This window comes from Pteropus medius, unplaced genomic scaffold, assembly GCF_902729225.1.
Source record: "Pteropus medius unplaced genomic scaffold, Ma_sr-lr_union100, whole genome shotgun sequence".
NCBI classification, from domain to species: Eukaryota; Metazoa; Chordata; class Mammalia; order Chiroptera; family Pteropodidae; genus Pteropus; species Pteropus medius.
Window position 1 is genome coordinate 514,169 of NW_024341895.1, and position 27,420 is coordinate 541,588.

Here is a 27,420-nt window from a genome sequence, read left to right on the forward strand (position 1 = left end):
TTTTTTAATTTATTTTCCAGTTACAGTTGACATATCAGTTTCATGTGTAGGACAGGTACTCTTAGTGTCTACCTTAAGTCTCTCATGCTACGATTTCAGACCGTTTCTGAGAGCTGCTGGAAGTCGTGCCTGATGAGCTTTAGGGTTTTTTCTTGGGCTCTGGGTGAAGGTGGAAGCTCCTGGAATGCTGGTGACACATCTGGCTCAGCCCTCCACGAAGGGGGTCCTTACTCTTTCCCCGACTGCAGCACCACGTCTCCCCCGCCGCACCCGAAGCCCTATTTCTACAAGGCCCAGGCCTTGAGGGGGTGCTGCATCCCCCTCCCATCTCCTGGTCCTGCCCCTCCTGTGACTGGGTCCCTCTCCTCTTAGATGTGGACGAATGCGAGCTTGGGGGACACAGCTGTGACAGCCACGCCTCCTGCCTCAATGTCCCCGGGAGTTTCAGCTGCAGGTGCCAGCCAGGCTGGGTGGGGGATGGATTCGAATGCCATGGTAAGTGCCTGGGGGCAGGAGGTCTGGGCAGAGCCGCTGAGGTAGGTGGGGGGCAGGGTTCAGGGGTGCCCTTGGGAGCTGGTCAAGGCCAAGATTGCAGGGTCCGCCTCCCAGATCCCCCTAATGCACATACCTGGGGGGCTCTGGGCCCTGTCTCCTGCAGACCTGGATGAATGCGCCTTCCAGAAGCACTGGTGCAGCCCGGACGCTGACTGCCTCAATGCCCCTGGCTCCTACCGCTGCACCTGCCGCCCAGGCTTTGCCGGCGACGGCTTCTTCTGCGAAGGTGAGATCAGGGAGGGGTGGGAGAGCAGGAGGGGCCCGAGAGGGGGCTGGGTTCCGAGGTGGCCACCATGGTCAGTTGGTTTCCTGACTCTCACTGATCCACTCATGGCTCCGTGGGTGCCGGAGAGGATGTGCCTCCAGCTGGCGGGGCTGCAGGCCAGGCCTTGTCACTGGGCAGTCTTCTCTCTTGGGCTCTGACTGCATGGAGCTTTCTGAATGTGGGGAGCAGGAATACTGGCTTATTCCCCAGTGACCCCCATCCTGAATCCTGAGTGTCTAGGTTCCCTGTCTGGCTGGAATCCCAGAGATCAGTCCCCTATCTGCTTGCTCCTTGGCTCTGACTTGGTCACCTGCCCACAGAGTTCCCAGTGCTACTAGAACCTCGGGTGACGGTGAAGGGTTAGAGTGACCAAGGCCATCTGCCCACCCTGCGTGGGTCTCAGCCAATTGGTCCCCAGCCTCTGCCTCTCGGGGCTCCTCAGACAGGGACGAATGTGAGGAGGACGTGGGCCTCTGTGAGAACGGGCAGTGCCTTAATGCCCCCGGCGGGTACCGCTGTGAATGCGAGATGGGCTTCAACCCTGCAGAGGACCACCGCTCCTGCCAGGGTGAGGCCCGGGTGGCCGGGGCGAAGGACGGAGCAGGCGGGCCCCCGCGGGTGGGGCCAGCTGACCTGGGATCCCCACAGATGTGGACGAATGCATTCTGGGGAACCTCTGTGTGTTCGGGAGCTGCGAGAACCTGCCTGGAATGTTCCGCTGTATCTGTGACGAGGGCTATGAGCTGGACCGCGGTGGCGGTAACTGCACAGGTGTGGGGTCACTGGGGTTTGGGGACGGGGGACGCAGGAGTGGAGGCTGGGAGGGGCACAGCTCATTTCTTTGCTGCCATCAGCAAAGAATATCCTCTCCCGGGGTAGGCCTTGTCTGATCGATACCTGTTCCCATTGACCTTCATTGTCATCTGTCATCCCTTGGACAAATGCAGTGAATGAATGAATGAAGTCATGCTCCCTCCACCATCCAAAATGTCTCTCACCTATGTGTTTAAGATGGAGGTCGGCGAACATTTTCAGTAAAGGGCCAGATAGTAAAATATTTTTGGCTCTGGGCCACACAAGTCCCTGTCATAGCTCTTCCGCTTGCTGTTGCAGCTCGAAGCAGACACAGGCAATGCGAAGTGGAATGGGCGTGGCCGCGTGCTAGCGAGACCTTACACGAACAGGCAGGCTGTAGTGTGCCAATGCCTGTTTGAAGGCATGTTCTAAGCACTGGTCATGGAGCAAGGCAGGCCCCGCAGGCTGCTACCCCTCGGCTTTTTCCCAGGGGGAACGTGGCTTGCAGCCCAGCCCCCAGTGTCCAGGGCTTTGGTTTCCCAGGAGGATTATGGGAGGACGTGGGCTGAGGGAGGGCTCCCGGCTGACTGACGGCACCCCCACTTCACAGATGTCAACGAGTGTGCAGACCCGGTGAACTGCATCAACGGCCTGTGCACCAATACCCCTGGCAGCTACCTCTGCAACTGCCCCCAGGACTTTGAGCTGAACCCCAGCGGGGTGGGCTGTGTGGGTGAGTGCGCACAAGGCTCCAGCTGGGGTTCTGAGCTGTGAGCTGGGTGGGATTTACAGCCTGGTCATCTGGCCTGTCAGCCTGTTTAAGTCTTCCTGCTCCTGACAGACAGGACCTGGCTCCCAGCCAGAGCGATGGTCTCTGTTGCCTATGGATATATAGCCTTTTGCTCTAGACACACACACACACACACACACACACACACCCTTCCCTGCCTGGCCCTTGCATGATTTTCCTTGTTCAGAAACACCCTTCTGATATACACACATGCACAGAGGCACACATGCACACACATTACACACACAGTTATCCAAACACAGAGATACACAGTTGAACACAGTTACATAGCCACACAGAGATATGTAGTTGCTCATGAACACACAGCTGCACACACAGAGATATATACAGTCACAATTACACACTTACAGGCACATGCACACAGTCACACACACAATGATGCCAACACACACGTGAACCGTTTCTCCTCCGCCACTTGCTAATCATCCCTTCTGCTTGTTCAGACACTCGGATTGGAAACTGTTTCCTGGACACGCACAACCGCGGGGACGGTGGCATTTCCTGCAGTGCCGAGATCGGGGTCGGCGTCACCCGAGCATCCTGTTGTTGCTCGCTGGGCCGGGCCTGGGGCAACCCCTGCGAGCTGTGCCCAATGGCCAATACCAGTGAGTCCAGGGGGCAGGGGACAGGCGAGCACTGTGACCTGAGCCACAGAGATTTAGCCCCAGTCTGGGCCTCTCTGGGGCTTAGGGGGTCATCTTTGCTAAGGGAGGGACACTGGGAACCAGAGAGGGAGGGGGCTTGCCTTGGGTCACAAAGTTTGTTCTTGGCGGTTCATTGTCTGGGCCTCTCTCAGGTGTCTTTCCTGCAAATTGTTATTTGTCAGTCAGCAAATATTGAGGGTTCCTCTGTGTCCTTTGCTAGGGTCTGGGGACCCAGAAAAGGACAGGCCACAGCAGGTGTACGCTGGCCTCACCCACAAACCAAGGGCCCCGGGACTGAGAGTCAGCATCTGTTTGAGCCACAGTGATGGCACAGGGGAAAGCCTGCAGAGGAAAGGGGTGAGGGAAGTCTCCCCAAGGCAGGAGGTGCAAATGAGGTTATGAAAGGTGATTAGGAGTTTTCTAGGTAGAGTAAAGGGAAGGTGTGGGATGCAAGAGAATAGTATGTACAAAGGCCTCAGGTGTGAAGCAGGAAGGCACCCGTCCAGCTACTCAGGGCAAAGAGAGACAGAGACAGAGAGAGTGAGAGAGAGAGAGTTTGTGTGTGTCCAGAGTCTTCCTTTCATGGGAGAAATTTAAGATCACACTAGGGGCTGGTTTGGGGTCAGAAGGAATTCTACCCCTACCCCAGCTCCTACTGCATGATCCATCTGCTCACGTGTTCAATGGGAACATGTTCACACCACACACAGGGACTGGACCCCCAAGATTGGCCCCAAGAGGCGGAGGAGGTAGAGGATGTAGTTGGTGTAGTAAAAGGATGCAGGACCTACTCTTGGGCCCTTCTTAGGGGTCCTCCCCTCTCCTGCTTCTCCTGGGCTTTGCTTCACATCCCCTCATCAGAGCCTGTTTTCCTTGCAGCTGAATACAGAACCTTGTGCCCAGGTGGTGAGGGCTTCCGGCCCAACCCCATCACTGTCATTCTGGAAGGTAAGCCCCTGGCAGACCGTCCATCACGCTCCCACTGACTGGCCTTTCTCTCATTACCGCCTCACCAAGTGCAGACTTGGGCAGTTTTGGGGGCCCAGGTCCTCCTGTCTAGAGGTCAGGCAGTGAGACCAAACTGCTTTTAGTTTGTGGCGAATTTGTCTTTTTTTCAGCTGTCTCTTGTTGGCATATTGATCCATCCATCCCCTATTCATCTATCCATGTGTCTCTCTCCATCCATCCACTCATCCATCCATCCATCCATCCATCCATCCATCCATCCATCCATCTCCTGTCCGTTCATCCGTCCATGTCTCCATCCCGCTCATCTGTCTTCTTGTCCTCACACTCTTTAGCATTCACTCATCCACTACTTGTCTTATCCGTCCACCACCCACCCACCCATGCATCCATGCATCTATCCATTCGTCCTTCTATAGTCAGGATGTGATGAGATTGGAAACTATGTGATGGATGGATGAGTGGGAGGATGGACTATCAGATGAAGGAAAAGGGGATGAATTCAGGGTGACATTGACCCAAGAGAGTCTGGGTGTGGCCTCCAAGAGAGGCCCTAGCCTGAACCCTCCAAATATCCAATGGCTCCCAGGTATTATTGAAGAATCGGGCCCAGCTCCCTCGGGGCCCTGGAGATTCCAAGGCAGGGCCTGGTGTCCCCTGAGTCCTCTGTTGGAGTGTAGCTTTCAAGCACGGCCTTCTAACTCCCCCACAGACATTGATGAGTGCCAAGACCTACCAGGGCTTTGCCAGGGGGGCGACTGTGTCAACACTTTTGGCAGCTTTCAGTGTGAGTGCCCACCTGGCTACCGCCTCCATGAGGACACCCGCATCTGTGAGGGTAAGCCTGGACCTTCCCCGCCCACCCGGCCTTCCTGCCCAGCCTCACCTCCTCCTCCTCAGGTGCTGGGGCCTGAAATGCCTCTAAGAGCCTGCTCGCCTGCCTTGCTGCCTGAGGCTCCTTGGAGAAGGCTTCGACAGAATGCCCCAGTCTACACTCTGCTCTGCTGCCTCCTCCTCCCCGTTGCCTGACCTCTGACCTCCTCCCCACTCAGAAATGACCTGGCTTTACTACAGTAGTCATGCCCTTCCTCCTCTGGGCAAAAGCTGACCAAGGCCCAGAGCTAAAAGTAGGCAGGGAAAGACGCAGAAGGAACGGCCCCACCCTTCAGTCATCGCTCCGCTTGCCTTACTGGTCTCATCTGAGCATCACAGTAACGACCAGTCATGAACTGGTGTCTGTGACTGTGTCACCACCGTCATGAGCATCCCCATTGGTCATTCATTCATTCATCGCAACAACCCCGTGAGGGAGCTAGTCCTGTCATGATCCCATTTTTCAGATGCTGCACCCAAGGCTCAAGGAGGTTGAGTGACTCGTTGAGAGAAGCAGCTAATAAGCGATGGAAACTGGCTATGAGCCCAGCCATTCTGAGCCCAGCCAGAGCCTGAACTCTTTCAGTGCAATGTACCAAATTCATTCATTCATTCATTCATCTGTACACCCATCAATCCACGGATGATTGGAGTATAATGTCGCTTTAGGCCCAGTCCAAAGGTTATTTTGCCCTGTTTTAACATTCCAAAGGTTTGAGGCATAAGACGTGGAAGGCAGTTCCTCTGGGATGGCAGCTCCGACTCTATTTTAAAGTGGCTTCCTTTATTTTATTTTTTTGACACAGAATACTTTATTTGGAGGGCTCTTGCTTCCTATGGCATCGTGTTAGGAAGCACGTGGTAGCCCCCTTTTGGTGATAATGTAATTAACTCATGGATTCAAGTCATATTTCTTCTTAATAGAAGAGAGATATTAGTAAACTTTTTTTTTTCACTCAACACTGTGTTGTATCTTTTCATGTCACTAAAATGTCTGCATTCTAAGCAAATCTTGACGCCAAACTGAAGCTCATAGTGACATGGCTCCCCCAGACCTGGGGCGGGAGGTCATCCAGGCCGTGTCTGGCTGGACACTGCGCCTCTGTCCCCTGCAGACGTGGATGAATGCTCTGCGCACCCGGGCATCTGTGGCCCCGGCACCTGCTACAACACCCTGGGAAACTACACGTGTGTCTGCCCTGCGGAGTACCTGCAAGTCAACGGTGGCAACAACTGCATGGGTACGAAGCATAATGACAGGGAGGACCGGCTGTTTGTGGAAGCAGCACTTGGGTGCGGGAGAAACTTCTGGGAGTCGCCAAGCCTTGGAAAAGTGTGGAGAGATGTGTTTGGGGGAGGAGAGAGGGAGAGTAAATGTGTTTGACGTGCTGCTTCGCAGAAGTGAACAACGCTGCGGGGCTCAGGGACCCGGGGCTGTCACAAATGGTCGTCCAGGTTGCGCACTGCCCAACAAAGGCTGAAAAGTCAATGGCAACCTCAGGTGTGCTGGGGAAGAGATATCAAGCCAGTGATTTTCCGATGCATTCGTGAATGAGTTCCTGTCTGTCTGGCTCTCTCTTTCCCTGGCTCACTCGTCTCTTATCCACTCTCTTCTCTCCAACCCGACCGAAGACATGAGGAAGAGTGTCTGCTTTCGGAATTATAACGGCACGTGTCAGAACGAGCTGGCTTTAAACGTGACCCAGAAGATGTGCTGCTGCTCCTACAACATCGGCCAGGCCTGGAATAGGCCCTGCCAGGCCTGCCCCACGCCCGCCAGCCGTGAGTGCCGTCGCCCCATCTTCTTTCCAACTTGGCGCCTTTTAGGGCAGTGTTTAAGGAGGCGTGCCCCATTTTGAGGTCCCGGATCAGTCTACATTGTTCTGGTGAGAGCTAAAGAATTGAAATTATATCCCCGTGTATGGAAATCAATACTTCTCAGGTGGGCAAGGCATTCTGCCTTTCATGTCACCGATTTGTGGAATTCAGGATTGATCGGTGAGTCTTTCATTTGTAGTAAAGGTTTTTCAAAGACTTGTCGACCGTTTGAGGGTTTATGAATGTCTGGGGCCAGGCCGTAAAGCACAACTGGTTACAGCACCTTGGGGAAGCTCTGGGGTGGCTTGCTGATAGTGTTGGTCAGGACGAAGAAGGCTGTCCCAGGCAGGGATCAGCATGAGCAAAGGCATGGAGGCAGGACTGAGCAGTAGGCCATTTTGGCACCTCGGACGAGAACTATTAGAATGACCTAGCAGCCAGCTCAGGTATCAGAAAGAGCGTCAGGAATGGAGCAGTGAATAGAAGGAGACAACTAGAGGGTTGCGGTTATATGAGTACTGTGGACTGAATTTTCGTGTTCCCCCAAATTCATATGTTAAGCCCAAATGCCCAATGCGATGGTAGTAGGAGGTATGGAGGTGATTAGGTCACACAGGTGGAGGTCTCCCGAACAGGATTAGTGCTCTTATACGAAGAGACGTGAGAGAGATTTTCTCTGTCATGTGAGGAAACACAACAAGAAAGTGGCTGGCTGCAGACTAGGAAGAGAGCCCTCACCACACACCGAATGGGCTGGCGCCTTGATCTTGGACTTCTCAGCCTCCACGACTGTGGGGAATAAGTGTTTGTTTAAGCCACCCAGTCTATGGTATTTTGTCATCACAGCCTGGATGGACCGAGACAATTCATTTCTTAGGGCTACAGTAACAAATCACCACAAACTTGGTGCCTTAGAGAACCCAGAAATTTATTCTCTCACGGTTCTGGAAGCTCGAAGTCGGAAATCAAGGTGTCATCTGGGCCACACTCACTCCAGAGGCTCAGAGAAGATCCTTCCTTGCCTCTTCCAGCATCTGGTGGCTCTAGGTGTCTGTGTTAACTTGGCTTGTAGCTGCATCATCTTGATTTCTGACATGGCTCCTCCTTGAGTCTACGCGGCTTTCCCTTTTTTATAAGGACATCAGTCATTGCATTTAGTGTCCACCCTAATCCAGGATAACCTCATCTGAACTTGATTACATCTGCAAAGACTCTGTCTCCATGAAAGGTCCCGTTCAGAGACTGTGAATGGACATGAACTTACGGGCGAAGGGGTCATTGTTCAACCCAGTGGAGTGCGATGAGGAGAGGTCATTACTGGCCATCTCTGGGTACTGCTGGACCCTGTTCTGGGTTCTAGGAATCAGGAATAAGGTATACCCAAGCTGGGCAGTCTTGGAGGGAAGCTGCAAGCAGCCAATTCTGACTATAAGAGTATCAATTCAGACCAAAAGTCACCCATGGGTTGCGTGCTGAGACTTAGGTACCTGCCTGGATCTCATGCACCTGAATCTGAGGTGCAAGTATAATAATATGAGGCAGAAGTGCACAGCAGCAAAGGAGCTGCTGAGATTGGTCTGTTCTCATCGTGACACAGGCAGGAGAGCAGGGACCTGGGGAAATGTGGCAAAGTGGCGCCGCCCAAATGCCTGCCTGCATTTGTCAGGTGGGTCCAGGGTCATCCACCCTTCCTGGGGATCAAAGTTCGGCAAGCAGCATCTTGGTGTCAGCAGTGGGATGTATTTAGAGAGTGAATTACCCTACAGGTGTTTTCACCCAAGAGTGGTGCCAACAGCTGTCCAGACCCAGAGTGGCAGGTCAAGGGGAGCCCAAGGGAGCCTTTCCTGTGGGCTGCCCTGAGTCTCCAAGGTTGTAGTGGGCTATGCTAGGGAACAGCAAAGGGAACAGCATGTGCAAAGCTGTGGTGGCCTGACAGAGCAGGGCATATCCAGACACGTAATGACATTGGTGTAACGGGAGGGCAGGAGTTACTGTTGGGGCAGGGCCAGGAGGTGAAAGTCTTGAGGTCTAAACTGAAGAGTCTTTGTTTTATGGTGAGAGCAGTGAGTGTGATTGGCGGCACTCAGGCAGGGAAGAGATGAGGGAGATTATACGTGGCAGATCACATTGTGCAGGTGGAGGGCTTAACGCTCTCAGTGCTGGTCGAAGTGGAGGGAGAGCGAGGGAGTAGTCACCAGAGGTCAGGTGTGTGCCGGGCTACAGGGACAATGTAGATGATGGGCGGGGGATCCGGAAGTGGGGGAAGAGGAGGAGGAGGCTCTCAGGGAGCCTGCAGCCTGGTGCCCTCTCCCTTGTTCTCCTTTGCCCAGCGGACTACCAGGTCCTGTGCGGAAACCAGGTCCCTGGCTTCGTCATTGACATCCACACGGGGAAGCCCCTCGGTGAGTGACCACTGCCCCCCAGCCCATAGGTCCAGCTCCCGCGGTCCGCGGAGTCCCGACCTCTCCCTTCCCCTCCCCCACAGTGCTTTCTCTTGCACGCTCCCCAGCCCCATGCCACCCCAGCTCCATGCCACCAACATTTCTTGCCTCCCAGGCCAGGTCAGGAATCCTAACCCCAAACACTTCCCATTATTAAAAAAAAACGGTAAGAGTATTTTTATTAAATTGTCGTTTACTTTTAAACATTCTGATGAAATAACACATAACAAAATTGACCATCTTAACCATTCTTAAGTGTCCGTTCGGTGGCATGAAGCACATTCACACTGTCGTGCAACCATCCCCACCATCGGTCTCCAGAACTTTCTCACCTTCCCAAACTGACATTCTTTCCTCATTAAACACTCACACCCCCTCCCCTCCCCTCCCCCAGCCCCGGGCTCCCACCATCTACTTTCTGTCTCTGTGGATTCGACTCCTCTAGGGACTTCCTGTGAATGGAATTGTGCAGTATTTGCCCTTTGCGTCTGGCTTATTTCACTGGGCATAATGTCCCCAAGGTTCATCGGTGTTGCAGTCAGACACTTCCTTTTTGAGCTCAATGAGGTTTTGTACAGTTTAATACCTAAATATCAAATTTCCACTGTGGGGTGTCTCACTGATGAACACACTTCTAGTTGTTTTCACCCCGTGGGTGTATTTCCCTCATTTTAAACAATTGGAACATGGCAGATAAGTTCTATTTTCCCTCCAGTCACCGCCTCACATCTAAGTCCCCTTCCTACTCCCTTCAGGTTCTCATGCTTTACGCCTAGAGTATTTCTTTCTAGTTCTTTCTTCGTGCATTTAAATATATATAGAGATCTCCTCTTGAAAATGTATGGCTTTATTTTCTGGTGAGTTCGACAGAAATTCTATGATTCCCTACATATTGGTCTGCAGCTTTTTTTTCTCACTCAGAAGTTAAGTCGTAAAGAACTGGCCAGATTACTCTGTATAGTCCTGCTTCCCCGTTAGCCCTGCTTTCTAGCACATTCCACGTACGGACATGTCCCAGGTCACATGCCAGTCCTCACAGATGGACACTTAGGTGTTCCCAGGTTCTTTTCTTTTCTTTTTCTTTTTCTTTTTTTTACATATAACAGCTTTATTGAGATATAATCCACATACCATACATACCACCTTTTAAAGTTACACACATAATTCAGGAGGGTTTTGTATACAGTTCACCCTTGAGCACCATAGGGATCAGGGGCACCAACCTTTCTCTGCGCAGTTGAAAATCCTCGTATTACTTTCAACTCCCCTAGATTTTAACTACTAATAGTCCACGGTGGACTGGAAGCCTTACCGATACCATACGGTCAAATAACGCATGTTTTGTATGTTATACGTATTAATACTGTGCTCTTACGATAAAGTTAGCTAGAGAAAAGGAAATGTTATTAAGAAAATCATGAGAAAGAGAAAATAATTTATAGCATTCATTTGTGTAAAAACCCGTGTGTAGCTGGACCCACGCGGTTCAAACCCATGTTGTTCAGGGGTCCACTGTACTCAGAGTTGTGCAACTATCACATCAATATAAGTTTAGAACATTTTGATCACGTAAAAAGAGACCCTGGCACCTACTTTCCATCTCTGGATTTGCCTCTTCCAGACATTTCATAGAAACAGAACCATGAAGCATGTGGCCTTTTGCGTCTGGCTTCTCTCACTGAGCATGTTTTCAAGGTTCATCCACACGGCAGCGTGTGCCTTTTTAGGGCTGAATGACATTCCGATGTATGGGGAGACTACATCTGGCTATCCATTTACCCGTTGACATTTCCCGTGTCTTGCTAAGCATCATCCCAGGACTTCCCCATGCAGCGTCTTGCTGACACACGTCTCTGCTTTATTCCAGCAGACCCCTCAAAGCAGTCTTGCTGGGCCACAGCGAATGTTCTAGTTTTTTCCTCCCACATCCTGATCTCTTTCTGGTGTGAGCAGACACATTGTGGCCACAGCAGGATTTTTCGAGTGTGTGCTGGTTCGTAGCCACATCTCCTCCTAGGCTTCAGGGCCCTTAGCTCATGGTCCCCAGGTGTTCCCGGGGGCCAGGCTGCCCCTGACACTGGTGCCCTCCCCAGACATCGACGAGTGCGGGGAGATCCCCGCCATCTGCACCAGCGGCGTCTGCGTCAACCAGATCGGGAGCTTCCGCTGCGAGTGCCCCATGGGCTTCCTCTACAACAGCGCTCTGCTGGTTTGCGAAGGTGCTTCCTCCCCGGCCTCACAGCCCTGGGCGGGATGCTGGTCCCCCCACCCCTGTCCTCTCTAGGCAGGTCATCTAAGCTCCATGAACTTCTATTTCCCCCTCTGTGCAATGAGACTAACGCCTTTTCGAGGGCCTCCATCCCACATAACCACCCTCGCTCTGGTTCTGGCTGCTTCCAGAGAGACCACCCACTCCGATGCCGGGGGCCGGGTCTGGGGTTTGATGTTTGATCTGGCAGGGAAGGTGTCCTCTTCACTCCTGCCCTGTTGGCTGCATTCCCCAGACGTGGACGAATGTGCCGGCGGGGAAAGTCCCTGCCAGCAGAATGCCGACTGCATCAACATCCCTGGCAGCTACCGCTGCACATGCACCCGAGGGTACAAGCTGTTGCCAGGCGGGGCTTGTGTAGGTAAGTGGGGGACCCCAGCAGGCACAGGGTAGGGAAGTAAGGACGTGGAATATGGGACAAAGCCAGGCTCTGCCCACCGTGACTTGGGTAGGGCACAGCTCTGTCCGGGCCTTTCTCTTTGGCTGGAGTATGGGCAGGTGGGGGCGCCGAGAGCATCCGTTCTTAGATGCTTAGGGGAAATAGGTTAAGACAGCTTGGTGCTGGCAGCAGCTTGAATAGGGGGCTTGCAGGCAGGTTCTGGCTTTCCCATCGCAGCATGCGAAGGCTTAGGAAACACCGGGATGCGGGTCCTGGGGACCCCACACTGCCTGCCCTTCTTCAGGACGGAACGAGTGTCAAGAGATCCCGAATGTCTGTAGCCACGGTGACTGCGTGGACACAGAAAGCAGCTACACATGCCTGTGTCACCGTGGCTTCCGGGCCTCGGTGGACCAGACCCTGTGCATGGGTGAGAGCCCCCTCCTGCCCCTCTTTGCAGACCAAGCGGCCAAGGGTGGCGGCGGGGGGACATCGATCTACACTTCTGGGGTGGAGACTGTGCTTCTATCCATCTTGTCACTTAAGACCTTGGGAAAATGACATAGTCACTTTCCTGTGCCTCAGTTTTCCCATCGGTAAAATGGGAGCAATAAATAGTACCAGATACTTCCCAGCCCCTCGGTCCCTGAGCTGCTCATTGCCCTGGCTGAGCTGGGCAGGGGTTGGGGGCTTCGCCCTGACAGACATCGACGAGTGTGACCGGCAGCCATGCGGAAACGGGACCTGCAAGAACATCGTTGGCTCCTACCACTGCCTCTGCTTCCCTGGCTTTGTGATGACACACATCGGAGACTGCATGGGTGAGCCTTGTGGGCTGGCAGACAGGCCTCAGTGTACCCCACTGAAAGTGGGTCTGTGGCTTGACGGCACCCCTCTGAAATAAAGGACCGCGCCTCAGGATTCCCTCCAGAAAAACAGCCCCAGGGGATTGAGAATGAGTCAACACAAAGTTGCCCACACTTCAGTTTTCAGGCGCCCGGGGTCCTTCGCTAGAGCTTACGCTCAGTTTGATGAGAGGCAGATGGACAGTAGAGAGAGGAAGGTGAAAAGTGAAGCAAGCCCTGGGGTGCTGTGGCGTTGGCAGTTTAGTGCAGTGGTTAAAAGCATGGACTCCAAGGTCAAGTGGCTTAAGTTCAAATCCCTCCTTTGCCACCTGCCAACTGTGTGACCCTAGATAAGTTATTTTCCCTCTCTGTGCTTTAGTTTTCTCCTCTGTAAAACAGATTAGTAGTAGTACCTACTTATGTTTATATCAGTCCAATAGACTTCTGAAAAAGGAATATTATCAGAGATCAGGAGAGACATTATCTATTGAGTAAGGGGTCGCTTCTCTGAGAAGACGTCGCAATCATAAATGCATATGCATCTAACAATAGAGCTCCAAAACGAAGTAAAAACCGACAGAACTAAAAAGTAAATAAATAAATTCAGATTATAGTTGGAGACTTCAACACTCTTCCCTCAGTAATAGAAGGAACAAACAGAAAATCAGTAGAGATACAGAAGACTTGAACACGGCCGGCAACCACCTAGACCTGGCTGATATTTCTAGAACATTCTAGAATATGAATTTTTCTCAAATGCACATGAACATTTACCAAGAAAGACCATAGCAGACAAACTTTAACAAATTTAAAAGGACTTAAGTCACACAAAGTAAGTCCTCGGAATGTCAGGGAATTAAACCAGAAATCAGTCACAGAGGATATCCAGAAACCCCTCAAATACTTAGAAACTAAACAGCATACTCCTAAAGAATCCGTAGAACAAAGAAGAAATAATAAGGGAAATTAGAAAATATTTCGAATTAAATAAAGATGAAAATATAACAAAATGTGTGCGATACAGCTAAGGGAGTCTCTAGAGGCAAGTTCACAGCATTAAAATGCTTGTATTAGGAAATATTGGTATCTGCCTTCTAGGATTAGTTGGAAGGCTAACATCCAGAGTCTGGCATGTGTGTGCTCCATGAATTGAAGTCACTGCCATCAATTTAACTTCGTTGTGGATGGAAGTGCAAGGGAGGCTTAGAGCCTCAGTGCTATAGGTGACCCCACCTGCTCGTCTCCCCTTTGCAGATGTGGATGAGTGCACTACCCTGGCAGGACAGGTGTGCCGATTTGGCCAGTGTCTCAACACCATTGGCTCCTTTCACTGCCTCTGCCAGGATGGTTTTGAGCTCATGACCGACGGGAAGAATTGTATGGGTGAGTCTTGCACGGCGCTGGGAGCCATCTCAGCCAGCCCCTGCTCCAAGTTTACCTGCGTCTGGTACTTCTACGTGATTGTGGTTTTATTCCATAACCGTGCATTTATTTTAAGGAATAAAAAGAAAGAATAAAACCAGCACATCACACCCATATTTTCACAGGGTTTGTGGTTGAGAGTGAGGCTGTTTTGAAAAATCTAAATTTACCAAAGTATGGGATAGTAGAAGTGCTTGAGAGGGTGCTATGGGAACTGTGAAAGGTGTCTGCAGGTGGCTTGAGATTAGGAACTTTGTCCCCTCTTCCCCTGGATACCACCTGGCTCCACCCCAGGACCCAGACTATCCTTCCCCACCTGTCCCCGTTTTCTTGAGTCTCAGCCCTTCCCCTGGCTCCAGGGCTGCCACAGAGAAGGCTTGTCCTGGGGCCCTCAGCCATCATGCACTAACTATAGGTGCCAGTCCTGGTCCCAGGCGAGCCCTCTGCCACTGACTAGTGCTGGGTCCCCTCCTCCTCTTCACAGACACCAACGAGTGTCTCAGAGTCACAGGAGCCTGCCTGCCAGGGACTTGCCAGAACCTAGAAGGCTCTTTCCGCTGCATCTGTCCCCCCGGCTTCCAGGTGCAGAATGACCACTGTATAGGTGAGTGTCCGGCCCTACCTCCCAGCTCTGGAGCCAGAGAGGCATCTCTGGGACTCTGTTCCCCATCCGTAACATGGGAACGCCAGCTAGTGTCGTGTTGAGGGTGGAGATACACTTAGCACAGTGCCCAACGCACCGCCACACACTATTAGAAGCGCTCTGGGCTGACGGCTCCTTTCCTCTCCCGTCTCCCTCTCTCCCGCCTGACCATGTCTGGTCCAGTCTCTACCTGGGCTAGCTTTATATAGCGTGGGCTAACCTGGACCAGTCTAGCCTGGCCTCCTCCAATCTAATCTATCTGGGCTAGCCTTGTATGACCTGGGCTAACCTAGATCAGTTTGGTTTGAGCAGATGGGTTAACCTTGTACAGCGTGGGCTAACCTGGACCAGTCTGGCCGGGCCATCTCTGGTCTAGCCCATCTAGGCTAGCTTAATGTAATGTGAACTAACTCCATCAAATGTAGGCTAAATTTTATCTAATCTTGGTTATCTTTATACAAATTTTATCTCTAAAGATGGGCTTTTCCTGACCATAATCCCTACCCTGAATATACCTTCTAGAAAATTCCCTTCATACTGCCCCCTAGTGCTCTGGCTCATACTGAGCCCTGGGGGCTCCTGCTCCGGGTCAGTCCCTCCCGAACAGCCAAGGCTGTCCCACCCCAGCCAGGGTCCTGTCCTGCTCACACCCCACTCAGCTATGTCCCTGGCCCTCCAGACATCGACGAGTGCTCGGAGGAGCCCAACCTCTGCCTCTTTGGTACCTGTACCAACAGCCCCGGGAGTTTCCAGTGCCTCTGCCCGGCTGGCTTTGTCCTCTCGGATAATGGGCACCGTTGCTTTGGTGAGTCTGGGGCCACAGAGCACACAGGGCTCTGAAAAGAGGTGGGGGATGGGGCAGAGGAGAGTCAGATCAACCAGGAAAGGGGGCTGCAGCTTCTCGTGTGGATCTCCTGGAGCTCTGCCTCACGGAGGGGCCGTAGGGTTGTCCTAGTCCAACCGACTTCTTGGCCAGACAGGTCCATGGAGGGCTAACTTGGTCCAGTCTGGGCTAGCCTGGTCCCTTGGGCTTGGGCTGCCCTGTAAGGGCTGCAGTGGCCCTGCCTGAGCTGGCTTCATCTCAGCTGGGCTAGCCTCGTCTGGTGTGCGCTAGCCTCATTCAATCTGAGCCAGCCTCTTTTCTTCCAGGAACGAGGGGGAGGGCAGGACAATTGAATCAATATTCATTATTGTGGGGACAGGTTTGGGCCGATCCCCAACAAAGAGGATTTCTCAGGCTGGTAGGAATCTGGGGTTGAGGACCAGGGGTCAGCAATGAGGATGGGGGAGCTGAAGTCTGAGGTCCTCTTGCTCTCTGGGATTAGTCACTTTGCCTCTCCAAGAAGGGGCTTCTAATCCAAGAACAACATAGCTGAGTTTGACCACTCTCCCTGTCCCTGGAGCACCCCCACAGCAGTGAAAGGGGTGTTGCTGGAAGGAATTCCCAGGGGTCCAACGAATGCCTCAAGGCTGACTCTCAATGGGCCACTGTGGGTCACATGTCCACCCCCAAACCAACCACCATGGCCTGAGGCCCGGAGTGTTCTGATTGGCTGCTAGTAGAGGCAGGCCCACCCATTTGCAGGAACCGGGGTGGAAAAGGTACGGGGTAGGCGAGCACTGCTAATGGCCCTTCCAGCAACTCTCTGGGGAATCACCCCACAGACACACGGCAGAGTTTCTGCTTCACCCGTTTCGAGGCCGGAAGGTGCTCGATGCCCAAAGCTTTCAACACCACCAAGACCCGGTGCTGTTGCAGCCAGAGGCCTGGCGAGGGCTGGAACGACCCCTGTGAGCTGTGTCCTCAGGAGGGCAGTGGTGAGCACTGGCCCTGTCCAGTCCCTCCCCTCCGATTCTGCCTGCCTGCCCCGCCCCCCGGCCACCCTCTACCCCCGGCTCCTCTCTTTTCTCTCCATTCTTCCTTCAGCCTTCCCTACACCCGCATGGGGGGTCCTGAGTGCTGCACCTGGCCCCTGACCCTCACCCCCTTGTCCTCTCACTGTCCAGCCGCTTTCCAGGAGCTCTGCCCCTTTGGTCACGGAGCAGTCCCAGGCCCAGACGAGACTCGGGAAGGTGAGTCCCTCGCCCCCACCCGAAGAGCCCCTCCGGGCTGCCGCGCCCTCCTCCTTTCCACCCAGCTTCGTCTGGGCTCCGCCTGCGTTCCCAGGTCTCAAGCTTCTTCACTGGCCCCATGGGTGGCCCTAAACCCCTCCAGCCTGGAGGGAAGGAAGAGGCCCTCAGTGTGGCCAGGACATGACAGGCACCGTGTCTTCAACCCTTGCTGCTCACAGACGTGAACGAGTGTGCAGAGAATCCTGGCGTCTGTGCCAATGGCCATTGCGTCAACACCGATGGCTCCTTTCGCTGCGAGTGTCCCTTTGGCTATAGCTTGGACTTCACAGGCGTCAGCTGTGTGGGTGAGTGACCGGCCCACCTCCCAGGAAAAGAAGGAGCAGAGGAGCAGGGCAGACACTACCCAGGGCAGGACCCTGCCCCTTAGCCACTGTCACTCTCCCCGCCCACTCTTCCTTCTCTCCGTTATTTACTCATCCATTTATTCACTTATTTGGTCACTCATTCATTCCTTTGTTCATTCATTCATTGAACACATACGGCATGCTGTCCTGCATCTAGCCTAGAGCCACAGCAGACCTGGGCCCGATCCAGTTTGTGGCGGTCAGTGGGGAGGCACACAAGATAATATCAAGGATGGGGGGCTCTCTGAAGGCACTGACCACCCCCCAGACGCAGATGAGTGCTCCGTGGGGCTGCCCTGCGGGGAAGGCACGTGCACCAATGTCATTGGAGGCTTCGAATGTGCCTGTGCGGATGGCTTTGAGCCCGGCCCCATGATGACCTGTGAGGGTATGACCCTGCCTGCCCAGGACCTGGGCTGTGTGACATGGGAGTGGGGAGCTGGTCTGTGGGAGGAAGCGGGGGTCCTGCAGGCAGACCCTCCCCAGCCGGCACCTCCACTGGCCCCCCCAGACATCGATGAGTGCTCCCTGAACCCCCTGCTCTGTGCCTTCCGTTGCCGCAACACCAAAGGCTCCTACGTGTGTACCTGCCCGGCTGGCTATGCTTTACGGGAGGACGGGACCATGTGCCAAGGTAGGACCCGCACGGGCAGGTGGGCACGGGCAGGGCCCCCAGGCTCCCCACGCCTCAGTCCTGAGAAAAGAGGGAAAATTAAGAGCCTGTGTCTCCAAGGGCAGGAATGAACAATAAGTGACAAGGTGAGTGGAGAGGGAGGCAGGTGACTGTGCAGCGGGTGTGCTTTGTGAGTGGGGCCTCCGTTTCTGTTATGAAAACGGGGTGCTAGCGTTGTGGGTCCTGACAGCACAGTAGGTGTGGCTCTGGAGGCCTCTCCAGGGGCAGCTGGACACGCCCTGAGTGGGACGGGGCAGTGGGGACAGCTGTCATGCCCTGCAGAGGACATGTGGCAACGTCTGGAGACTTTTTTTATTGTCTCAGTTGGGTGGGAGGGTGCTGCTGGCGCTGAGTAGCCTCGGGTGCTGATAAATACCCTACAAAGTGCAGATCGGCCTCCCACCACAGTTTTCTGGTCCCAAATGTCTAGTTTCAAACCCCAGGCCGGCATGTGGCCCCTCCAGGGCGATTACAGGGCCAGTGTTCCAGCGACAATGGTGAAGGCCCTGCAGATTCCTAGACCCTGGAATGGGCAGGGGACGCGGGTGTTGGGGCAGTCCCGACGACTTTGGCTTGTCATGAGGTCTGGGCCCGGCAGCGGAGGGCTGGGAGCCTGGCAGTGCTGCAGGGGCCTCACTCCGGCCCCACCCAAGACCACCTAGGGGTTGGGATTCAGGCCCCCATAGCCTGGGGCTGGGCTGTGGGGCACCTGACCTTAGCCGCCATCTGTCCCCGGTCACCTGCAGATGTGGACGAGTGTGCGGATGGCCAGCAGGACTGCCACGCTCGAGGCATGCTGTGCAAGAACCTCATCGGCACCTTCGCCTGCGTCTGTCCCCTGGGCATGCAGCCGCAGCTCGGCTCTGGAGAGGGCTGCATAGGTGCGGGGGTGCCTTGGGGCGCAGGGAGCACCACAGAGGGAGAAGTCGGAGCAAGAGGATGCGGGCGGGGGGACAGACATCGGAACTGGGGGGAAGCAGGCTCTGGGGGCCTCCCCGCTGGCCTGCCTCATCCCTCCCGTCTCAGATGAAGACGAATGCCGCGCCCAGCCCAGCCTCTGTGCCAACGGCCACTGTGTCAACACCGCGGGCAGCTTCCGATGTGACTGTGACGAGGGGTTCCAGCCCAGCCCTGCCCTCACTGAGTGCCGTGGTGAGTGTGGCCAGGCATAGGCGCGGGAGACGCAGCCACTCGGTGCCTGTCCCTCCTGCCTCCTGGGAGTGTCCCAGGGTGGCACACGGGGGGTTGTTTAGCTGACGGGGTCTGGGGCACCAAGGGGCTAAACCCGGCAGGTGACCCACGTATACCGTCTGCCCCGGCTGTTTGTCAGTCCTGTCTCCACACAGTCCCTGCCACTCTCCTCTCGTCCTTCGTCATTCTGTCCACCCAGCAGTCTCCACCTTGCAGCTTTAGGCCAGACGCGTCTGTCCAGCTGCCTTCAAGAACCCCCATCCCCAATACCACCCAGACACAGCTCACCCCAAAACAAGCCCACCTCTCCGCCCCCAAGTCCAGTCTCGGTGATGCCCCAGCACCTGCCCAGACCCCCAAGCCAGGCTGCTAGAGTAGCCAGTGGCCTCCTGTCCCTTACCTTACGTCCGGTCTCCAGTCTGTCCTCTCCACTTTCCACATGCCTCTGGACATCATCCTTCGGCTCTGTCCCCACTATCTGTCCAGGACGCCACCACCTCTTGCCAACTCCCCAGTGTTCCCCAGCTCCAAGCTGCCTGTTGACCCTCTGATCTCTCTGTGGCCAGAGGGGAGCTGCCCTTGGCTCTCAGAGAGCAGCCTGGCATCTGCAGCCCGGGGCTAGCTCTCCGATCTTCAGGTCTGTAGCTTTTGCCGCAGCTCTAGCCCCAGCCCCAGCCCAGCGGGGGTGTTTAACACTGCCAGAGAACAACAGCTGGGAAGGTCGCACCCCACGCACAGACGCAGCTGTCAGAGACTCGGGAGCCCCTTTGCAGATGCAGCTCCCCCAGACCCGTGGAGAAGGGCGATCCAGACAGAGCGTTTCTGCCACCCACTGTCCCCACTCGTTCTCTGCAGATGTCCGGCGGGGGCCTTGCTTCTCCGAGGTGCTGCAGACTGTGTGCCAGGCCCCATCAAGCAGTGGCGAGGCAGTCACCAGGGCTGAGTGCTGCTGTGGGGGCGGCCGTGGCTGGGGGCCTCGCTGCGAGCTCTGTCCCCTGCCCGGCACCTCTGCCCACAGGAAGCTGTGCCCCCACGGCCCAGGCTACACCGCCGAAGGCCGAGGTGGGTAGGGGTTTGCTCACAGGAGTGCAGGTGCTTCAGTGAGTGTGTGTGTGAGTGAGTGTGTGTGTGTGAATGTGTGTCTGTGCTGGTTGGTCTGTGTGGACCAGTGTGAACCAAGCCCATTCTTGGCTGTGTGTGTGGGTGCATGAACTTGGGTGGATGGGTGAGCAGGTGTGTGAGGCAGTGTGCATGTTCTTTGTTCTTGTGTGTGTGGGCTCGTTAATGAGTGTGTGAACGCATGTGGGCTGGTGTGTGAGCTGTGTGTGAACTGGGTGAGGACTACGAACCAGGATGCGGGGGAGAGGGAGTGAGCCAGTCATGCATTTTGGATTCCGGTGAGTGTCTGTGAGTTGGTGTGTGTGTGCGTGTGAGTGGGGGTGTATCAGTGCATGAACATGTCTCATCGAGCATGTCAGTGAAGGTGACAGGTCATCCCAAGTGAGCAGCAGTGACATCAGGGGCTGAGAAGGAAGCACCTTTGCAAGGGTGCTTCTGGAGGACAGAGGAGCCCCTGAGTATGTGGACTCATGATTCTGCAAGTGTCTGTGTGTGTGACTGGTATGAAAAGCTTGTGTGCCGTTGTGCTTCCACGTACGTGGGATGGCTGTGTCCCCTTGGGCATTCTAAGTGTCCAGTGGAAGGAGTTTCATTAGTGTGACATGCTGGCGGAGGTGCCACCTGCAGCCTGAGGTGAGATCCCCAGCTCAGGGGTGGAGGGAGGAGAAGTAGAGGCTGGCCTGGCCTCCGGAGAGAGGGCTGGTGGGCTAAAAGGAGGAGTCATGCCCCGGTGACCCAAGGCAGCCAGCCCCAGCCCAGCCCTATTTGTCCCCAGATGTGGACGAGTGCCATGTGCTCTCTCACCTGTGTCCCAATGGTGAGTGCATCAACAGCCTTGGCTCATTCCGATGCCACTGCCAGGCTGGGTACACGCCAGATGCCACAGCCACAGCCTGCCTGGGTGAGCCCCTCTTTCTCCACCCCCTGACCCAGCCCAGCCCCTCCACACAGCACGTGGCCTGTGCTTCTGTGAGACGACCAAGTCCAGAGCAACAGAGACCATATGGACCACAAAGTCAAAAGTATCCACTGATCTCTCCCCTCACCCTGGCCTTTTTTGGTCCATTTTCCTCCTGTAGTTCTGTGCATCCTAAGGTTTTCAGTTACCTTGAATAGCAGATATTCATCTCAGCCGGGTTGGCAAACACCAACCCAAGGACCGGATCCAGCTCTCCGCTTATTTTTGTTAATAAAGTTTTATTAGCACACGGCCATACCTATTTGTTTCTTTACTCTCTACAGCTGCTTTCCTGCTACAAAGGCAAACTTGAGTAGTTGAAGCCGAGACCGTGTGGCCCACAAGGCCCAGCATGATTACTCTTTTTTTTTTTTTTTTTACAGAAATAAGTATCAGTTCTTTATGTAAGCTCACAGATTCTGGATGGCTAGGATCTGGGAAGGAGACCTCGGCAGGGCTAGGGTAGAGACCCCAGCCCCTGAGCCCCTGGTAATGTCCATTTGACCCCCTTGCATGCTGCCATCCCCTCTAGATGTGGACGAGTGCATCCAGGCCCCCATGCCGTGCACCTTCCTCTGCAAAAATACGGAGGGCAGCTTCCTGTGTGCCTGCCCCCGCGGCTACCTGCTGGAGGAGGACAGCGGGACCTGCAGAGGTGATGTCCCTCCCTCATGCCCTGCGGGGCTCCATCCCTACCCCCTGGGGAAGCCCCAGGCATGTCCCAGACCATCTCACCCCCTTCCCACTGCATGGCGTAGGGCACCATCTCTAGGACCGTTCCCCTGGGAAGCCCTCGGTCCCAGCCGGGCCCGGCCCTGAGCCCTGGGACCATCTGTGCCACAGACCTGGATGAGTGTACCTCCAGGCAGCACAACTGCCAGTTCTTCTGTGTCAACACCATCGGCGCCTTCACCTGCCGCTGTCCTCCCGGCTTCACCCAGCACCACCAGGCCTGCTTTGGTGAGTCCCCTCATCCTTCACACGGCAGCTGGTTCATGACTCTGGCCTCCATTTATTTAAATAAATAAATAGCAAGCAAATAGCAAATAAAGAGTAAGTGCCCAGTAGCATCTAGAACCTCAGTCTCCTTCCTTCCCTAGGGACCTGGGAGGCCTGCCCTCAGGAGTCCCTCTGACCTCGGCCCCAGACATCTGACCAGTCCCCACTGAGTCTCTCTCCAAGGCCCTCCCCAGGGTGCTCCTGAAAGCCCAGGGTCTCACAGGGTCCAAAGGGGAAACTGGTTCAGAACCTAAAGCTGCAAGGGCATCTGTCACTCCCATCACTTCTTAATGTCTTGTGGTCCGGGAGAAACAGACCTCTCCTAAGGGCCAGCTCAGCCAAGGGTGGCCCTATTCAGGCTCCCACTAATCCACTCAGCCAACACCTACTGAGCACCCACTGTGTACCAGGCAGTGCTCTGGATTAGAGGTCAGCAGACTCAAGACCCCAGGTCAAGCCCGGCCTCCTGCTTGCTTTTGTTAATAAAGTTTTATTGGACCACAGCCATGCTTATTCATTTGCATATTGCTGTGGCTGCTTCTGGGCTACAGAGTCAAAAATATTTCCTATCTGGCCCTTTTCAGAAGCGGTGCCTAGCTCCAGCCTAGACTCTGAGGGTGCAGAAATGGATGCAGTGGTCAGGCTTGCCGCCATCATGGGCTGTCCTTGCTGGCAGGGTGTCAGACCAGAAACAGACATAATACATTAACACCGGACCATGTTCAAGGGTGACATGTAGTGTGAAAGAAAGAAAAAGTGAAGCAGAGCAAGGAGATCAGGAAAGCTGCTATTTTTCAAAGAGGGATCAGGACAAGCCTCATCAAAAGGGGACATTTGAACAAAGATTTGAAGGAGGTGAAGGAGTGAGCCATGCATAAGTTGGGGGAAGAGCATTCCGGGCCTCGAAATGACACACGTCTCTCTTTTTCTGCACGGTGGAGTTAGATTCCCTGCCTCCTAAGATGAGCACCGTTACCGTGACATTTGTATGGGTGCATCTGTAAGCGTGTGCACACATAAGCCAATGTGCCAGTGCACGCGCATCCCACATGTACGTGACACACAGCAAACTCACACAGGACTTCTTCTCTCACTAGAATAGAGTTTAAATTCTCATCCAGGCCCCTACTGCATTGATACCGCAGATCGAAGCCTCCAGACCGTTCGTGACTAACACCTGTACAGCCTGTACTCTTGGTGGGTGGTCTTAGGCTGACTAGGTCAGGGGATAGCAAACTTTTTCCACAAAGGGCCCTTCAGTACGTATTTTCAACTCGGTGGTCCACATGGTTTCTGTCGTAATTACTCAACTCAGCCATTGTAGCTCAAAAGCAGCCATAGATGATAGGTCATGAATGAATGAGTATGGCTTTGTGCCAGTGAAACTTTATTTACACAAACAGGTGGTGGGCTGGATTTGTCCCATGAGGCCCCAGTTTGCTAACAATTGAACCAGAAGGTCACACACACATGACCACAGTAGGCCAGCCTGACCCTTGGTTCGCTTTGCTGGATACAAGGGAGAGAACTGCAGGTGGCACTGGATGTGTCTCTCCGGCAGGATCCTGGTGCGACTCCAGGGCTAGTCTCTGTAGCCCCTCGAGTGACAGCTGAGACATGAAGGATGAGACTACACACAGCTGCAGGAGCCACTCTAGCATAGAAGCCCCATTTCCCCAATGTCTCTTGTACCCCAGAGAGATCCCAGGTCCCCAAAGGAATGCACTTAGTGTTAATAATCTCCATACTCAAAGAAGCCAAAACTCAGATCCAATGAAGTGTTGGATGAAATGTAGTGTTCCAGATGCAGTTTACTGGCCATGGCTGTGACCGCCGCCACGGCAACGTTGCCTGGCAACTTGGGCTGCCATAACAAAATACCATAACCTGAGCGGTTTAAACAATACATATTTATTGCTCACAGTTCTGGAGGCTGGGAGTCTAAGATCAAGGCTGGAGAGGACTCTCTTCTGGCCTGCAGATGGCTGTCTTCTCACGTGTGCTCCCGTGGTGGAGAGAGAGCCAGAGCAAGTGCTCTGCTTGCTGTCTCGTCTGATAAGGGCACTAATCCCACGATGACCTCACGTAACCCTAATCATCGCCCAAAGGCCCCATCTCCAAACACCATCACGTTGGGAGTTAGGGCTTCAACATACACATTTTTGGGAGGCACACAAATTTTTCAGAGCCTGTAACACTGGTTGACATCCCACAAGGACAGAGCGCAACGGTTACCTTGGGTCATTTTCCCATGGAAGAGGAGAAGGGGCTTTATTAACCCTTTATTCCCATGCCATGCACTGTCCTAAGCCCTTTACATGATTCGATTAATATCGTCCTCACAAAAACTCAGTGAGGTGGGTATTATCTCCATGCTACAGCTGAGGAAACTGAGGCACAGAGAAGGTAAGTCATTTGCCTCAGGTCACACAGCTTTGAGGTGGCGCAGGTAAGATTCAAATGATGTCCTCTATGTGTGTGATCTCAAATATTCACAGCAATTCGGCGAGGTGGGAACTGTTATAGATCTCATTTCACAGAGGGGGAAATTGAGGCAAAAAGAGGGTAAGTCACTCGCCCGAAGCCACACAGTTGATGTAGGCCCAGAGTCATGGTGCCCGCCCTGAATCCCTAACGGCAAGGTGGCCCTGCTGGTTCTCCATCCTCTGCAGATAACGACGAGTGCCTGGCGCAGCCTGGCCCGTGTGGCACCCGTGGACGCTGCCGCAACAACCCAGGCAGCTTCAGCTGTGAGTGCTATCAAGGCTTCGCCCCGGACAGCTCAGGCCGTGGCTGCGAAGGTAGAGCCGGGCTTCGCGTGGAGTCTAGGCTTGGGAGGTGGTCCTGAAGGCTGCCAGGCGAGCCCTCGCTCCTTCTGTCTTGCAGACGTGGATGAATGCGACGGGCCGCATCGTTGCCAGCATGGCTGTCAGAACGAGCTGGGGGGCTACCGCTGCAGCTGCCCCCAAGGTTTCACGCCACACTCCCTGTGGAGCCAGTGTGTGGGTGAGTGGTGGGGGCCGGGAAGAAGGCGAAGCCCCCACCAAAACCTGTCCAGAGCAGGTGTCTAGGAACCATCCCCCTGCAGGATACTAAAGGTCAGATGGGCCGGTCTGGAAGATAGTCTCTTCCCCCCTGCCGGGCGTCCGGGCTGCAGAGCCAGCATGGCAAAGTCCATTTCTTAGGGAGTGGTGACCTGGAGGGCTCCGCTGAGAAAGATTCCGAGGTGGTGCCTGTGACCGCGGGGGAAGAGTGTTGTGATTGATTAGCGATGTCCGCGGTGGGTGTGGCAGTGCCCGGCGGGCGGGCAGGCGGGCCACATCTCTGCAGAGGCTCCTGCTTCGAGGGGGGAGATCTGTGTGGGTAGCCTTCTGCCCCTCTGACCCTCAGCTTCTTCACTTCCTTTGCTCTGGGCACTGCCGCCTGACCCTTCTGGACACTCTCTCCTTTCATGGCCTCTGGGATGTGGCCGTCCCCACTCTCCCGCCACCTCGCCAGCATTGCCTTTTCTCCAGCTCCTCCTCCTGCCCCTGTGGTGGGTCCTCAGCTACAGTCTACATCTGTCCCCCACTGCCCTGTGGCGCGTGGCCCCTGGGGACCACCCAGACCGTCGCCTCTGCTGCCAGCTCCCCGTTCTCAGCCTGTCGCCTCCGCTGTGGCTTATTCACTCTTTCGGCCGTGGTTTCCCCAGGACCTCCCTGGCAGCAGGCCCTGCAGAGACAGACATGAGCCGAGAGCCGGATTCCATCCCTGCCCTCTAGTCCAGCCTCATGGGGCAAATGGGGGTTGATTAGGCATTGGTTCTCAACTGGGACCCGTTTTGCACCCTGGGGCACATTTTGAAGTATCTTGGAGACATTTGTAGTTGTCACAATGGGCAGTGGGTGCTCCTGGCGCCCGGGACCGGCGCTTCCTTGCCCCCCAACAGGGATCCGGTCACACATGTCAACAGCGCCAAGGAGGAGAGACCTTGTTTTAGACCACCCCACAATTTAGGATTTCCGGGATGTTTAGAGAAATGCTTTGGAGGAGAATTACAGGGCTGCGGGGCTCATGGGAGATTGATGGAGGTTTTGACATTGGCCTTGGGCTCTGAAAGAGGAGCCAAAGTTGCCAAGTGTGGGGGAGGAGCAGTACGGGTGCAAACGCTGGTCCCCCACCTCCCACATCGTCTCTCTCCCCCTCCCCACTCTCAGACGAGAATGAATGTGCCCTGTCGCCTGCGGCCTGCGGCAGTGCCTCCTGCCACAATACACTCGGTGGCTTCCACTGCGTCTGTCCCTCTGGCTTTGACTTTGACCAAACCTTGGGTGGCTGCCAGGATGTGGATGAGTGTGCAGCGCGGGGGGGACCCTGTAGCTACAGCTGTGCCAACACTCCCGGTGGCTTCCTGTGCGGCTGCCCCCGAGGCTACTTCCGGGCTGGGCAAGGGTGAGGGGCTTGAGTGGGGTGAGCACAGACCCTCCTATCCTGGCAGTGAACACACATGTGCAGGCCCATGCACACACACATGTACATGCATGTGCACAGAAAATGGTGCACTGAGCCCCAGCAGCACCCGTACATATGCACACATAAGCTCACACCCCACTGTGGTGTAATTGTCCTCATGGCACTCCTGCATGCTTGCATGCCCACAGTGATAGGTGCACACTTCTCCATTATACACACAAATGGTTTCATGGCTCACACCGTGCCAACATGCCTGGGCACCCTCGTGCATTCATCTATCTCAACACGCACACATCCGCATCCCAGCGTGCATGCAGGCTTGCACGTGCACAGACCTTGGGTGCACTCAGGTACATTCATGCACTCCTGCATGCATGCAGGCTCACACCACTGCCCAGGTAAGCCAAGGATGCACGTGCACACACAAATGCATGTCCCCGGTAGGTGCATGCAAAGCCACAGCGGCACATTTGCATAACAGTGCTTGCGGCCACAGGCAGCATGGCTCCAGTGGAATGTGAGGGTGGCTGGGGAGGTCCTACTGTCTTTCCCCTGAAGATCTGCCACCCCCCTCGCCCCCCGTCCTGGCTTAGGCACTGCGTCTCCAGCCTGAGCCTCAGCCCTGGATCCCAGAACGGCCCAGACGAGGAGCTGCTCACGCCTGAAGCCTGTTACGAATGCAAGATCAACAGCCTCCCCTCTCGTGACCGGCCACGGCGCAGCATGCACGGCGACCGCCAGGTGCCGCAGGGGATGCACTGGGTGTGGCAGTACTGTCAGTGGTGGGGGCAGGCAGAGAACCGGCCAAGGGTAGGAACACCAGAC

The 27,420-nt window shown here is 54.8% G+C and overlaps 1 protein-coding gene across 1 annotated transcript in view; it reads left to right on the forward strand.

Moving 5' to 3' along the window:
* The window catches only part of FBN3 (fibrillin 3), a 52,382-nt gene that overhangs the window by 21,594 nt on the left and 3,368 nt on the right, over window positions 1-27,420 (forward strand). The window contains exons 27-59 of the mRNA XM_039858347.1: window positions 249-495; window positions 659-781; window positions 1,263-1,388; window positions 1,469-1,591; window positions 2,226-2,348; window positions 2,870-3,031; window positions 3,950-4,018; window positions 4,749-4,874; window positions 6,025-6,150; window positions 6,542-6,691; window positions 9,058-9,129; window positions 11,262-11,387; window positions 11,673-11,798; window positions 12,121-12,246; window positions 12,521-12,637; window positions 13,916-14,044; window positions 14,568-14,687; window positions 15,406-15,531; window positions 16,392-16,544; window positions 16,734-16,799; window positions 17,018-17,143; window positions 17,472-17,591; window positions 17,715-17,837; window positions 18,623-18,757; window positions 18,903-19,028; window positions 19,923-20,129; window positions 20,962-21,087; window positions 21,677-21,799; window positions 21,988-22,104; window positions 24,816-24,944; window positions 25,030-25,149; window positions 26,340-26,574; window positions 27,189-27,336. Coding sequence (XP_039714281.1) covers window positions 249-495; window positions 659-781; window positions 1,263-1,388; window positions 1,469-1,591; window positions 2,226-2,348; window positions 2,870-3,031; window positions 3,950-4,018; window positions 4,749-4,874; window positions 6,025-6,150; window positions 6,542-6,691; window positions 9,058-9,129; window positions 11,262-11,387; window positions 11,673-11,798; window positions 12,121-12,246; window positions 12,521-12,637; window positions 13,916-14,044; window positions 14,568-14,687; window positions 15,406-15,531; window positions 16,392-16,544; window positions 16,734-16,799; window positions 17,018-17,143; window positions 17,472-17,591; window positions 17,715-17,837; window positions 18,623-18,757; window positions 18,903-19,028; window positions 19,923-20,129; window positions 20,962-21,087; window positions 21,677-21,799; window positions 21,988-22,104; window positions 24,816-24,944; window positions 25,030-25,149; window positions 26,340-26,574; window positions 27,189-27,336 — 4,371 coding nt within the window. The remainder of the gene's footprint in view (window positions 1-248; window positions 496-658; window positions 782-1,262; window positions 1,389-1,468; window positions 1,592-2,225; window positions 2,349-2,869; window positions 3,032-3,949; window positions 4,019-4,748; window positions 4,875-6,024; window positions 6,151-6,541; window positions 6,692-9,057; window positions 9,130-11,261; window positions 11,388-11,672; window positions 11,799-12,120; window positions 12,247-12,520; window positions 12,638-13,915; window positions 14,045-14,567; window positions 14,688-15,405; window positions 15,532-16,391; window positions 16,545-16,733; window positions 16,800-17,017; window positions 17,144-17,471; window positions 17,592-17,714; window positions 17,838-18,622; window positions 18,758-18,902; window positions 19,029-19,922; window positions 20,130-20,961; window positions 21,088-21,676; window positions 21,800-21,987; window positions 22,105-24,815; window positions 24,945-25,029; window positions 25,150-26,339; window positions 26,575-27,188; window positions 27,337-27,420) is intronic.